Genomic DNA, 16,496 nt, shown 5'->3' with positions numbered 1-16,496 from the left:
TCCCAGCCAGAGACTCTCACACTTATCCCGGTTGATCTTGGACCCGGATGCCTCCGAGTAGCGATCTACCTCTGACATCAGCCACCCTGCCTCCTCGGGAGAGGAAGCAAACACAGTGACATCATCGGCATACGCCACCACCCTCAGAGTGGCTTCCGGTGCTGCCTGATCCATCCCGATCCCGGCCAACGGTCCACGCTCCACCCTCCTAAGAAGAGGGTCAATCGCAAACACGTACAGCAGCGGGCTCAAGGGACAACCCTGGCGAACACCGGACCCAACCTCAAAAGAGCTACCAATCCAACCATTCACAAGCGGGAAACTCTCTGCCCCACTGTACAAGGTCTTAAGCCAATCAACAAACCCCCCCGGCAGGCCATATCTCAGAAGGACGGACCAGAGGTACTCGTGATTAACCCGATAAAAACGCTTTTGCCTGGTCCAGTGACAGCATGTACCCCTTCCAGTGACCAGCCCTACCCTGCTCCACTGCCTCTCGGACACAGAGCACAGCACTAAATGTGCTGCGGCCTGGAACAGAGCAATGCTGGGCCCCCGAAAGGAGTCGGGGTGCAAATTTCACCAGCCGATTAAACAGCACCTTTGCCAGAACCTTCCTGTCTGCATTGAGAAGCGCTATGGGACGCCAATTCTCAATGCAAGACGGGTCCTTACCCTTTGACAAGATGATCAGAGCAGACCTCCTCATTGACTTCGGCAGAGTGCCCGAGGAAAGACACTCATTGAATACCTCAGTCAAGAGGGGAACCAAAACGTCCTTAAAGGTCTTATAGAATTCAGATGTTAAGCCATCTGGACCAGGCGATTTTTTGGGAGCAAGCCCTTCAATCGCCAACTGAACTTCCTCTTCCCTGATCATTTCTGTCAAAACGTCAAGAGAGGGGTCTACCCCTGGTTCGGGGACAGCTTCTGCCAGGAAAGCCTACATCTCATCCCAATCAAGATCCCTCTTCCCCAAGAGGTGCGAGTAGAAGGATCTGACAACCTCCAGGATCCCTGATCTGGATCGCCTCAGGGACCCCGTAGTGTCGACCAGTCCTGTAACCAATTTACTATTCACTGACATCTTGCAGTTTCTGTAAGGGTCGGGCGAGCGGTACTTCCCGTAATCCCTCTCAAAAACCAAAGATGCGTGTCTATCGTACTGACACCTCATAAGCAAAGATTTCACTCTGGAGATCTCCTCGCGGCTACCTCCAGTTGAGACAAGATGCTCGAGTTTCCTCCTCAGACCCTGATACAGGCGGTACCTGCTCAGACTCCTGAGGCTCGAGAGCTGGCGGAAGAATCTCGCCACCCTTTCCTTGAACATCTCCCACCACTCTGACCTACTACTACAAAGATCCAGTAAGGGTACCTGGCTCTGAAGAAAATCCTCAAAGGACTGTCTTATCTCCGCTTCTTCCAAGAGAGACGAATTGAGCCTCCAAAAGCCTCTTCCCATCCGGAGGGTCTCTGTAACATTCAGAGAAAACAAAATTAAACAGTGGTCGGAGAACTCCACCTCAACAACAGACACTGCTGAAGAGACAGCTTCCTCCTTTAAATAAAACCTATCTATTCTGGACCTACAGTTACCTCTATGATAGGTGAACCCCTCGTGGCCTGGGGTGTGCCGAATGTGGACATCCACCAGGCGAGCCTCACTAGCTATACTATTAAGGGCGACGCTATCATAAGTCAGCTTGTCTCTGGAACCTCCTCTATCTCGGGGCCTCGTGACAGCATTGAAGTCCCCTCCAAAGACAACCTGCCGACTTGTAAAAAGGTAGGGCTTGATCCTCATAAAGAGACACTTCCGGTCCCACTTAGATTGGGGACCATAGATGTTAATGAGCCGGAGCTCTTGTCCCTTCATGAGGACATCTAAGATCAGGCACCTCCCCATTTCTAACTCAATAACCCGTCGGCATTCCACCGGTGCGGTAAAAAGGACCGCCACTCCGCTATACGGCTCGGCCGCAAGAGACCAATAGGAGGGCCCGAGTCTCCACTCCCTCTTAGCTTTAAACACATCTGCCATGTTTGGCAGCCTGGTCTCTTGCAAAAAGAAAATGTCAGCTTCAACCCGGCTGAGAAAATCAAAGGCCGCAAATCTAGCTGTATTTGACTTTATGCTGGCGACATTAATGGACGCCAGCGTCAACGGAGTGGGTTCCGCCATCATTGGTGATTGAGTTAGATGGCTTTCTTTTTCCCACTCCCCTTATCCTCTGCCTCAGAGGAGGAATCCTTCCCCCTCTTTAATGACATGGAGGTAACCATTTCCACGCGTTTTTTATTTTTTTCGTCCTCGTCTCCGGACTCTGGGCCAGTCCCTCCCTCCAAGGATCTTATGTTCCCAGAAGGAGGAGACTCGGCACCCCCTGTGAGCCCCGCCGCCGAAGCCAGAACCTCACCCTCAGCTTCCTCCTCAGAGGAAGAGATGTTTTCAAGGGCTTGGAACCGGTTAGAAAGACCAACCAGAGGGGAGTCGGTTTTTCCTTCCTTAGGTACCTTGGTCAGAGCGAGAGAAGATTTTTTATCTCCCTTCTTTCTCTTCTTTTTGGTGCCGAGCTTACGCTTGTCCTCTAGCCACTGCCTATTATCCTCATCCATACTTTCATAATGGGAGGACTCTGAGGCAGTGGCACTCTCCTCCCTGTGGATCCTCCTGACCTCCTCATCCAACTCATCATCCCTTGGGGCCTCAGCAGCAAGACTGGCATCCAGGACAGGGGCCGCCCCAGTAGCCCGTGGCTCGCCCAGCTCCCTATCCTGTCTGCGCTTGTCTAGACGCCTTAGCTGGGCAGGCGTCTTTTTATTGCTTTTCTTCCTTGGCCCCTCAGCTCCCTCACCCTTGCTAGTCCCTTCCCCAGCAGAATCAGCCTCACGGCTTTCTCCCACCGGGGTCACGACTGCGTTAGCGAAGGAGCGAGGACAACGGCTGAATGGGTGACCTAACTCACCACACAGGTGGCACCTAATCTCCACACAAGATGCAGCAAGATGGCCGACATCCCCACACAATGCACACTTCTGCACAGTGCAGTTTGCGCTGAAGTGTGTGGGGTCGCCGCACTTGTGACAGAGCTTCGGTTGCCCCTGGTAGAAGACCAGGATACGATCCCTACCCAGGAAGGCAGATGATGGTATGTGGGCAACCGTACCACCTGAACGCTTAAGTTTTACCATAAACGTCCAGGCCCCTGACCAGATACCAAACTCGTCACGGTTTTTCTTTGGCATCTCCACTACCTCTCCATACCGGCCAAGCCACGTCATGATGTCATAACAAGAAAGCGACTCGTTACATGTCATCACGGTCACTTTCTTGACTTGATTTTGGCGAGACACCGCCTGAACGGCAAAGTCTCGCCAGCCGGGCTCATTTTTTGCCAACTCATAGTTCGACCAGAAAAGTTCAAGCCCCTCCGGCCGAACAAAGCTGACATCAAACTCAGGTGTGGAATAGGGATGTATCAAGGCGTAGATGTCAATCGCCTTGAAGCCCATCCTCAGCAGGAGCTCCACAACCTTCGACCTTGGAGGACACGCATCACTGCCCCTCCACCGAAGACGGACCACATTCCTACGCACACTACCCGGCCCGGCTGTTGGGAGGGACCACACTGTATCCCCCCCTCTTTGCTCTCGTAAGGCCCCGAGGCCATGCCTCTCTATCCAGAAGGATAGATCAACCTCTCGACCCTCTACCATTAGTGATCTCTCTCCCCTCTTTAGAGCCTCCAGGAGACGCCGTTGCAACATGCCGTCCCCAGAGCCCAGAGACGAGGAGGACGCCCTATTTCCCCCGGAGGTGACAGCGGCATAACTCCTGACAGGTGCTGCCACCACCGGGGGGGCAACCGGACCAGTGACCACATCCACACCAACAGCATCACCATTACCCACCTCCATAACCTCCTCACCCTCTACCAAACCAGCAACCACACCACTAGACAAAGAGTTTTCCTCATCCATACCCACCACCACATTCACTCCTGCTGGACCAGTGACAACAGGGGGTGACATTTTGGCCTCCGCATCATCAGGCACAAGGGGCTGAGTCTCCTCCACAGAACTGGAGGTGACCTCACCCCTGGTTTTATGTGTGCCCTCCGCATCATCAGTTGATATTTTCCGCTGCTTCATGGTTGCTACCAGGCGCCGCTGATCTTTCGCTGCTGTGAGGCACCGCTGATCCTTAGCATCAGGATCTTGTTGACCAGCGGCGCCAACACAGAACAGGACTTTGGTGGGAGGACCGGAACGCCCAGCCCCGGTAACCCCCTCACACTGCCGCCGCTTCTCAACTAAGTGATCAGCGGCAACAGCATTCAGGGGCACCGAGGCTACCGGAGCTGCCCCTGACACCAGGCTGCTCCCCCCTCCCACTGGGGAGCGCACCACAGTATCGTGGCCTGATTTTTCGCCCGCCGCCGGGCCGCCCTCACTGTCCAGCCTCTCGGCTGATGCACCTGCTGCTACGTCCCTGCTACTACAAGCAGAAACGGAGCTCTGCGCCTCACTACATTGCTTTGTAGTCTCCCCGCGCCTTTGCACCGGATCCACAGCAGAACCCGGGCTGGGCTGGGCAACGGGGCTTATACAGCGAGCTGACCCTGCAGCCGACTCAGGGGGTACAGGGAGGGGGGCATACACATAGCTTACCGCTTCCTGCAGCTTAGGTTTGATCTTCTTCACCTTTTTTTTCCGGCCCCCAGGTGCCTCCTCTGGCAAATCATCACCAAGATGGAAGTTCTGAAGGCACACTGGGGACTCCAGGAGCTTGATCTCTGCCATTAGCGCCCCTCCCTGGTCGATGTCACTGTCCTCCCCAGAGCCAGCAGAACTGCGACGAGATGTCATTGTCGCCTGTCCAGCAGGGAGCTCGCTGCACGTGGCCTGTGAGTGACTAAGCAGGCTGCCAGGTGGGGCTTTCTGCTGGTCATCCTCCTTATCATCATCATCATCATCATCATCATCCACCTGGCTCCCAGGCTGCAGCCCTATCTGCCTTTGCTCTCTGTTATCAGCCATTTCTCTAAATCGGTCTTCATTTTGCAATTTTTCTTTAAATGGTCCACTTTTTTCTTGGATAAAGGCTTTTCTTACCTCCAGGTCATTAATTTCAAGCTTCAGCCTCTTTACCTCAGCCTGGAATTGCGTCTTCCTGGGTCTGGAGGCGCCTGCAGCTTTTGCGCTTGTGCAGCGCAGCTCCTCCCGGAGCCTTTTCAATCTCTTGCTTGCTTCTTCATACTCACGAAGGTGGCTCATGACCCGGGAGGCATAGGTGGACACAGACTCCCGGGGTCTCTGCAGCGCCCAACCCTCCTCAGTGAGGTCAGCCTCACCTCCGTGAGCACTCAGCTTTCCTCCGGAAGGGCTGTCATCCTGCACGCTAGCAGGCTTCTCCTCCATGGAAGCCTTGCGGCTTCTCTGGGTCTCTGCAGACCTGGGGGGAGTAGGAGCCACATTGCTGCGACTCCTGGTGGAGCGTCTCACTCCCGAATCCTCTGATGTGCAGGCTGGTTGCTGGTTCCTTCTGCCCCCCACCAGCCTGGTCCGGGAAGCAGAAGCCTGGGACTTGGCTCCTTCACTCATCCCAGGAAACCCACTCCCTCCCTGGGTAAGAGAGAGAGCAGGTCCCCGGGTGGAGAGGTGGTGGTGCTCAGGAGCACACTGCAGGTTCAGCAGCGACCGCACCCACAATCAACACAATGAGCAGCAGCTGAGCAGAGCTGCACTCCCTATTCTGCTGTGCAGTCACTGTGTACATACATTACTGATCCTGAGTTACCTCCTGTATTATACTCCAGAGCTGCACTCTGTATTCTGCTGGTGCAGTCACTGTATACATTACATTACTGATCCTGAGTTACATCCTGTATTATACCCCAGAGCTGCACTCACTATTCTGCTGGTGCAGTCACTGTGTACATACATTACATTACTGATCCTGAGTTACATCCTGTATTATTCTCCAGAGCTGCACTCACTATTCTGCTGGTGCAGTCACTGTGTACATACATTACATTACTGATCCTGAGTTACCTCCTGTATTATACCCCAGAGCTGCACTCACTATTCTGCTGGTGCAGTCACTGTGTACATACATTACTTTTTTCGTCCTGAGTTACCTCCTGTATTATACCCCAGAGCTGCACTCACTAGTCTGCTGGTGCTGTCACTGTGTACATAGATTACTTTTTTCATCCTGAGTTACCTCCTGTATTATACCCCAGAGCTGCACTCACTATTCTGCTGGTGCAGTCACTGTGTACATACCGTACATTACATTACTGATCCTGAGTTACATCCTGTATTATACCCCAGAGCTGCACTCACTATTCTGCTGGTGCAGTCACTGTGTACATACATTACATTACTGATCCTGAGTTACATCCTGTATTATACCCCAGAGCTGCACTCACTATTCTGCTGGTGCAGTCACTGTGTACATACATTACATTACTGATCCTGAGTTACCTCCTGTATTATACCCCAGAGCTGCACTCACTATTCTGCTGGTGCAGTCACTGTGTACATACATTACATTACTGATCCTGAGTTACCTCCTGTATTATACCCCAGAGCTGCACTCACTATTCTGCTGGTGCAGTCACTGCATACATACATTACATTACTGATCCTGAGTTACATCCTGTATTATACCCCAGAGCTGCACTCACTATTCTGCTGGTGCAGTCACTGTATACATTACATTACTGATCCTGAGTTACATCCTGTATTATACTCCAGAGCTGCACTCACTATTCTGCTGGTGCAGTCACTGTGTACATACATACATTACTGATCCTGAGTTACCTCCTGTATTATACTCCAGAGCTGCACTCACTATTCTGCTGGTGCAGTCACTGTGTACATACATTACATTACTGATCCTGAGTTACCTCCTGTAATATACTCCAGAGCTGCACTCACTATTCTGCTGGTGCAGTCACTGTGTACATACATTACATTATTGATCCTGAGTTACATCCTGTATTATACTCCAGAGCTGCACTCACTATTCTGCTGGTGCTGTCACTGTGTACATACATTACATTACTGATCCTGAGTTACATCCTCTATTATACTCCAGAGCTGCACTCACTATTCTGCTGGTGCAGGTGAGTGTGAATGGGGTAAACCTGTATATGAAGCAGATTGCGGTTTTGAACATATGGATAGTAAATCCCGCTGTGTTTTTCAGAATGAACTTATTAGATAAAATGTTCTGAAATTTTGTTGACTGGCTGCAGATTTCAGCTCTGAAGCAGCAGAATTCTGTGTATATAGTTTTCACAATGACTGGGTCAGCTCCGTATGGTGTAACCCCCTCTTGTAGCCCCAGGACCCTCTAACAGTTCCTCTGGGGCAGTCTGCATGTTTTGTATAGTGAGGGGCGGACGCTCCCGGTGTTCTTCGCATTAACCCTTCTGTTGCCTTGAGGTCGTCTGCAGCGGTCTCTGGTGAGGAATCTTTGTGGAGAAGCCTCTTGTGATCATTGTACTGGGGTCGGCGTGGCCAGGGCTCCTGATAGGCGGCCGCCCTGAGATGAGGGTTGGTCGGAGCCCCTGTTGACTATATTCTCAATAAATTCGTCTTCCGGATTCATTAGGGAAAATAATTGTGGAATGAGACGTCGTTCTGCCGTTGTGACCTCTGCTTGCTGTCAGTGAACAGAAACATTCATGGATTCTGCTCAGAGGCTGAAAACTCTCCGTGATGCCGAGGCCCTGACAGCGGTGCAGAAATCCAACCCGTGTGGGTGAAGGAGTCGGCGAGGGAGTCGGGCACTGCGTTTAGCTCACAGAGCATTGTCTGCTCCGATAAGCAGCACTGGACATGACGGCGTCTGCGACTGGTGGGACCGCGATTATTGCGTTATTACTAATCACCTGACTGTTCCCTTACAGAATGGAGCGGTGCCCGGCGAAGCCACCAAGAGGGACGAGAACCTGAAGAGAGGAAACTGGGGCAATCAGATCGAGTTTGTCCTGACCAGTGTGGGCTACGCTGTGGGGCTGGGCAATGTCTGGAGGTTCCCATACCTCTGCTACCGAAACGGAGGAGGTGAGCGACCCGGAGAGCACTCCTAAGACCATCCTGAGAAATCTCCACATCTCAGCGATATCATACAGCAGTGACATCACCGCTCTCCAGATATCAGTTATATTATACAGCAGTGACATCACCGCTCCCCAGATATCAGTTATATTATACAGCAGTGACATCACCGCTCCCCAGATATCAGTTATATTATACAGCAGTGACATCACCGCTCCCCAGATATCAGTTATATTATACAGCAGTGACATCACCGCTCCCCAGATATCAGTTATATTATACAGCAGTGACATCACCGCTCCCCAGATATCAGTTATATTATACAGCAGTGACATCACCGCTCTCCAGATATCAGTTATATTATACAGCAGTGACATCACCGCTCCCCAGATATCAGTTATATTATACAGCAGTGACATCACCGCTCCCCAGATATCAGTTATATTATACAGCAGTGACGTCACCGCTCCCCAGATATCAGTTATATTATACAGCGGTGACATCACCGCTCCCCAGATATCAGTTATATTATACAGCAGTGACATCACCGCTCCCCAGATATCAGTTATATTATACAGCGGTGACATCACCGCTCTCCAGATATCAGTTATATTATACAGCAGTGACATCACCGCTCCCCAGATATCAGTTATATTATACAGCAGTGACATCACCGCTCCCCAGATATCAGTTATATTATACAGCAGTGACATCACCGCTCCCCAGATATCAGTTATATTACACAGCAGTGACATCACCGCTCCCCAGATATCAGTTATATTATACAGCGGTGACATCACCGCTCTCCAGATATCCGTTATATTATACAGCAGTGACATCACCGCTCCCCAGATATCAGTTATATTATACAGCGGTGACATCACCGCTCCCCAGATATCAGTTATATTATACAGCGGTGACATCACCGCTCCCCAGATATCAGTTATATTATACAGCGGTGACATCACCGCTCTCCAGATATCCGTTATATTATACAGCAGTGACATCACCGCTCCCCAGATATCAGTTATATTATACAGCAGTGACATCACCGCTCCCCAGATATCAGTTATATTATACAGCAGTGACATCACCGCTCTCCAGATATCAGTTATATTATACAGCAGTGACATCACCGCTCCCCAGATATCAGTTATATTATACAGCAGTAACATCACCGCTCCCCAGATATCAGTTATATTATACAGCGGTGACATCACCGCTCCCCAGATATCAGTTATATTATACAGCAGTGACATCACCGCTCCCCAGATATCAGTTATATTATACAGCAGTGACATCACCGCTCCCCAGATCTCAGTTATATTATACAGCAGTGACATCACCGCTCCCCAGATATCAGTTATATTATACAGCAGTGACATCACCGCTCTCCAGATATCCGTTATATTATACAGCGGTGACATCACCGCTCCCCAGATATCAGTTATATTATACAGCAGTGACATCACCGCTCCCCAGATATCAGTTATATTATACAGCGGTGACATCACCGCTCCCCAGATATCAGTTATATTATACAGCGGTGACATCACCGCTCTCCAGATATCAGTTATATTATACAGCGGTGACATCACCGCTCCCCAGATATCAGTTATATTATACAGCGGTGACATCACCGCTCCCCAGATATCAGTTATATTATACAGCGGTGACATCACCGCTCCCCAGATATCAGTTATATTATACAGCGGTGACATCACCGCTCCCCAGATATCAGTTATATTATACAGCGGTGACATCACCGCTCCCCAGATATCAGTTATATTATACAGCAGTGACATCACCGCTCCCCAGATATCAGTTATATTATACAGCGGTGACATCACCGCTCCCCAGATATCAGTTATATTATACAGCGGTGACATCACCGCTCCCCAGATATCAGTTATATTATACAGCGGTGACGTCACCGCTCCCCAGATATCAGTTATATTATACAGCGGTGACGTCACCGCTCCCCAGATATCAGTGATATTATACAGCAGTGACATCACCGCTCCCCAGATATCAGTTATATTATACAGCAGTGACATCACCGCTCCCCAGATATCAGTTATATTATACAGCGGTGACATCACCGCTCCCCAGATATCAGTTATATTATACAGCAGTGACATCACCGCTCCCCAGATATCAGTTATATTATACAGCGGTGACATCACCGCTCCCCAGATATCAGTTATATTATACAGCAGTGACATCACCGCTCCCCAGATATCAGTTATATTATACAGCGGTGACATCACCGCTCCCCAGATATCAGTTATATTATACAGCGGTGACATCACCGCTCCCCAGATATCAGTTATATTATACAGCGGTGACATCACCGCTCCCCAGATATCAGTTATATTATACAGCAGTGACATCACCGCTCCCCAGATATCAGTTATATTATACAGCGGTGACATCACCGCTCCCCAGATATCAGTTATATTATACAGCAGTGACATCACCGCTCCCCAGATATCAGTTATATTATACAGCGGTGACATCACCGCTCCCCAGATATCAGTTATATTATACAGCGGTGACATCACCGCTCTCCAGATATCAGTTATATTATACAGCAGTGACATCACCGCTCCCCAGATATCAGTTATATTATACAGCAGTGACATCACCGCTCCCCAGATATCAGTTATATTATACAGCAGTGACATCACCGCTCCCCAGATCTGTTATATTATACAGCAGTGACATCACCGCTCCCCAGATATCGGTTATATTATACAGCAGTGACATCACCGCCCCCCAGATATCAGTGATATTATACAGCAGTGACATCACCGCTCCCCAGATATCAGTTATATTATACAGCGGTGACATCACCGCTCCCCAGATATCAGTTATATTATACAGCGGTGACATCACCGCTCCCCAGATATCAGTTATATTATACAGCGGTGACATCACCGCTCTCCAGATATCAGTTATATTATACAGCGGTGACATCACCGCTCCCCAGATATCAGTTATATTATACAGCAGTGACATCACCGCTCCCCAGATATCAGTTATATTATACAGCTGTGACATCACCGCTCCCCAGATATCAGTTATATTATACAGCAGTGACATCACCGCTCTCCAGATATCAGTTATATTATACAGCGGTGACATCACCGCTCCCCAGATATCAGTTATATTATACAGCGGTGACAACACCGCTCCCCAGATATCAGTTATATTATACAGCAGTGACATCACCGCTCCCCAGATATCAGTGATATTATACAGCAGTGACATCACCGCTCCCCAGATATCAGTTATATTATACAGCAGTGACATCACCGCTCCCCACATATCAGTTATATTATACAGCAGTGACATCACCGCTCCCCATATATCAGTTATATTATACAGCAGTGACATCACCGCTCCCCAGATATCAGTTATATTATACAGCAGTGACATCACCGCTCCCCAGATATCAGTTATATTATACAGCAGTGACATCACCGCTCCCCAGATATCAGTTATATTATACAGCAGTGACATCACCGCTCCCCAGATATCAGTTATATTATACAGCAGTGACATCACCGCTCTCCAGATATCAGTTATATTATACAGCGGTGACATCACCGCTCCCCAGATATCAGTTATATTATACAGCGGTGACATCACCGCTCCCCAGATATCAGTTATATTATACAGCAGTGACATCACCGCTCCCCATATATCAGTTATATTATACAGCAGTGACATCACCGCTCCCCAGATATCAGTTATATTATACAGCGGTGACATCACCGCTCCCCAGATATCAGTTATATTATACAGCGGTGACATCACCGCTCCCCAGATATCAGTTATATTATACAGCAGTGACATCACCGCTCCCCATATATCAGTTATATTATACAGCAGTGACATCACCGCTCTCCAGATATCAGTTATATTATACAGCGGTGACATCACCGCTCCCCAGATATCAGTTATATTATACAGCGGTGACATCACCGCTCCCCAGATATCAGTTATATTATACAGCAGTGACATCACCGCTCCCCAGATATCAGTTATATTATACAGCAGTGACATCACCGCTCCCCAGATATCAGTGATATTATACAGCAGTGACATCACCGCTCCCCAGATATCAGTTATATTATACAGCAGTGACATCACCGCTCCCCAGATATCAGTTATATTATACAGCAGTGACATCACCGCTCCCCAGATATCAGTGATATTATACAGCAGTGACATCACCGCTCCCCAGATATCAGTTATATTATACAGCGGTGACATCACCGCTCCCCAGATATCAGTTATATTATACAGCGGTGACATCACCGCTCCTCGGATATCAGTTATATTATACAGCGGTGACATCACCGCTCTCCAGATATCAGTTATATTATACAGCGGTGACATCACCGCTCCCCAGATATCAGTTATATTATACAGCAGTGACATCACCGCTCTCCAGATATCAGTTATATTATACAGCAGTGACATCACCGCTCCCCAGATATCAGTTATATTATACAGCAGTGACATCACCGCTCCCCAGATATCAGTTATATTATACAGCGGTGACATCACCGCTCTCCAGATATCAGTTATATTATACAGCAGTGACATCACCGCTCCCCAGATATCCGTTATATTATACAGCTGTGACATCACCGCTCCCCAGATATCAGTTATATTATACAGCAGTGACATCATCGCTCCCCAGATATCAGTTATATTATACAGCGGTGACATCACCGCTCTCCAGATATCAGTTATATTATACAGCGGTGACATCACCGCTCTCCAGATATCAGTTATATTATACAGCGGTGACATCACCGCTCCCCAGATATCAGTTATATTATACAGCGGTGACATCACCGCTCTCCAGATATCAGTTATATTATACAGCGGTGACATCACCGCTCCCCAGATATCAGTTATATTATACAGCGGTGACATCTCCGCTCCCCAGATATCAGTTATATTATACAGCAGTGACATCACCGCTCCCCAGATATCAGTTATATTATACAGCAGTGACATCACCGCTCTCCAGATATCAGTTATATTATACAGCAGTGACATCACCGCTCTCCAGATATCAGTTATATTATACAGCAGTAACATCACCGCTCCCCAGATATCAGTTTTATTATACAGCGGTGACATCACCGCTCCCCAGATATCAGTTATATTATACAGCGGTGACATCACCGCTCCCCAGATATCAGTTATATTATACAGCAGTGACATCACCGCTCCCCAGATATCAGTTATATTATACAGCAGTGACATCACCGCTCTCCAGATATCAGTTATATTATACAGCAGTAACATCACCGCTCCCCAGATATCAGTTATATTATACAGCGGTGACATCACCGCTCCCCAGATATCAGTTATATTATACAGCGGTGACATCACCGCTCCCCAGATATCAGTTATATTATACAGCGGTGACATCACCGCTCCCCAGATATCAGTTATATTATACAGCAGTGACATCACCGCTCCCCAGATATCAGTTATATTATACAGCGGTGACATCACCGCCCTCCAGATATCAGTTATATTATACAGCGGTGACATCACCGCTCCCCAGATATCAATTATATTATACAGCAGTGACATCACCGCTCCCCAGATATCAGTTATATTATACAGCGGTGACATCACCGCTCCCCAGATATCAGTTATATTATACAGCAGTGACATCACCGCTCCCCAGATATCAGTTATATTATACAGCAGTGACATCACCGCTCCCCAGATATTAGTTATATTATACAGCAGTGACATCACCGCTCCCCAGATATCAGTTATATTATACAGCAGTGACATCACCGCTCTCCAGATATCAGTTATATTATACAGCGGTGACATCACCGCTCCCCAGATATCAGTTATATTATACAGCGGTGACATCACCGCCCTCCAGATATCAGTTATATTATACAGCGGTGACATCACCGCTCCCCAGATATCAGTTATATTATACAGCAGTGACATCACCGCTCCCCAGATATCAGTTATATTATACAGCGGTGACATCACCGCTCCCCAGATATCAGTTATATTATACAGCAGTGACATCACCGCTCTCCAGATATCAGTTATATTATACAGCAGTGACATCACCGCTCCCCAGATATCAGTTATATTATACAGCAGTGACATCACCGCTCCCCAGATATCAGTTATATTATACAGCAGTGACATCACCGCTCTCCAGATATCAGTTATATTATACAGCAGTGACATCACCGCTCCCCAGATATTAGTTATATTATACAGCAGTGACATCACCGCTCCCCAGATATCAGTTATATTATACAGCGGTGACATCACCGCCCTCCAGATATCAGTTATATTATACAGCGGTGACATCACCGCTCCCCAGATATCAATTATATTATACAGCAGTGACATCACCGCTCCCCAGATATCAGTTATATTATACAGCGGTGACATCACCGCTCCCCAGATATCAGTTATATTATACAGCAGTGACATCACCGCTCCCCAGATATCAGTTATATTATACAGCGGTGACATCACCGCCCTCCAGATATCAGTTATATTATACAGCGGTGACATCACCGCTCCCCAGATATCAGTTATATTATACAGCAGTGACATCACCGCTCCCCAGATATCAGTTATATTATACAGCGGTGACATCACCGCTCCCCAGATATCAGTTATATTATACAGCAGTGACATCACCGCTCTCCAGATATCAGTTATATTATACAGCAGTGACATCACCGCTCCCCAGATATCAGTTATATTATACAGCAGTGACATCACCGCTCCCCAGATATCAGTTATATTATACAGCAGTGACATCACCGCTCTCCAGATATCAGTTATATTATACAGCGGTGACATCACCGCTCCCCAGATATCAGTTATATTATACAGCGGTGACATCACCGTTCCCCAGATATCAGTTATATTATACAGCAGTGACATCACCGCTCCCCAGATATTAGTTATATTATACAGCAGTGACATCACCGCTCCCCAGATATCAGTTATATTATACAGCAGTGACATCACCGCTCCCCAGATATCAGTTATATTATACAGCAGTAACATCACCGCTCCCCAGATATCAGTTATATTATACAGCAGTGACATCACCGCTCCCCAGATATCAGTTATATTATACAGCGGTGACATCACCGCCCTCCAGATATCAGTTATATTATACAGCAGTGACATCACCGCCCTCCAGATATCAGTTATATTATACAGCGGTGACATCACCGCTCCCCAGATATCAATTATATTATACAGCAGTGACATCACCGCTCCCCAGATATCAGTTATATTATACAGCAGTGACATCACCGCTCTCCAGATATCAGTTATATTATACAGCAGTGACATCACCGCTCCCCAGATCTCAGTTATATTATACAGCAGTGACATCACCGCTCCCCAGATATCAGTTATATTATACAGCGGTGACATCACCGCTCCCCAGATATCAGTTATATTATACAGCGGTGACATCACCGCTCCCCAGATATCAGTTATATTATACAGCGGTGACATCACCGCTCTCCAGATATCAGTGATATTATACAGCGGTGACATCACCGCTCCCCAGATATCAGTTATATTATACAGCACTGACATCACCGCTCCCCAGATATCAGTTATATTATACAGCAGTGACATCACCGCTCTCCAGATATCAGTTATATTATACAGCAGTGACATCACCGCTCCCCAGATATCAGTTATATTATACAGCAGTGACATCACCGCTCCCCAGATATCAGTTATATTATACAGCAGTGACATCACCGCTCCCCAGATATCAGTTATATTATACAGCAGTGACATCACCGCTCCCCAGATATCAGTTATATTATACAGCAGTGACATCACCGCTCCCCAGATATCAGTTATATTATACAGCAGTGACATCACCGCTCCCCAGATATCAGTTATATTATACAGCAGTGACATCACCGCTCCCCAGATATCAGTTATATTATACAGCGGTGACATCACCGCTCCCCAGATATCAGTTATATTATACAGCAGTGACATCACCGCTCTCCAGATATCAGTTATATTATACAGCAGTGACATCACCGCTCCCCAGATATCAGTTATATTATACAGCAGTGACATCACCGCTCCCCAGATATCAGTTATATTATACAGCAGTGACATCACCGCTCCCCAGATATCAGTTATATTATACAGCAGTGACATCACCGCTCCCCAGATATCAGTTATATTATACAGCGGTGACATCACCGCTCTCCAGATATCAGTTATATTATACAGCAGTGACATCACCGCTCCCCAGATATCAGTTATATTATACAGCAGTGACATCACCGCTCCCCAGATATCAGTTATATTATACAGCAGTGACATCACCGCTCCCCAGATATCAGTTA

At 47.9% G+C, this 16,496-nt stretch overlaps 1 protein-coding gene across 4 annotated transcripts in view; it reads left to right on the top strand.

Annotated features, from left to right (window-relative positions):
- Positions 1-16,496, top strand: part of SLC6A9 (solute carrier family 6 member 9) — a 319,069-nt gene that overhangs the window by 203,286 nt on the left and 99,287 nt on the right. For all 4 annotated transcript variants that reach the window (XM_077276148.1, XM_077276149.1, XM_077276151.1 and 1 more), the window contains one exon: positions 7,926-8,082. In XM_077276148.1, coding sequence (XP_077132263.1) covers positions 7,926-8,082 — 157 coding nt within the window. The remainder of the gene's footprint in view (positions 1-7,925; positions 8,083-16,496) is intronic.

Source organism: Ranitomeya variabilis, chromosome 8 (genome assembly GCF_051348905.1).
Source record: "Ranitomeya variabilis isolate aRanVar5 chromosome 8, aRanVar5.hap1, whole genome shotgun sequence".
In the NCBI taxonomy this organism is placed as follows: domain Eukaryota; kingdom Metazoa; phylum Chordata; class Amphibia; order Anura; family Dendrobatidae; genus Ranitomeya; species Ranitomeya variabilis.
The sequence above is the reverse complement of the archived record's forward strand: the minus strand, read 5'-3'. Positions and strand labels throughout refer to the sequence as shown.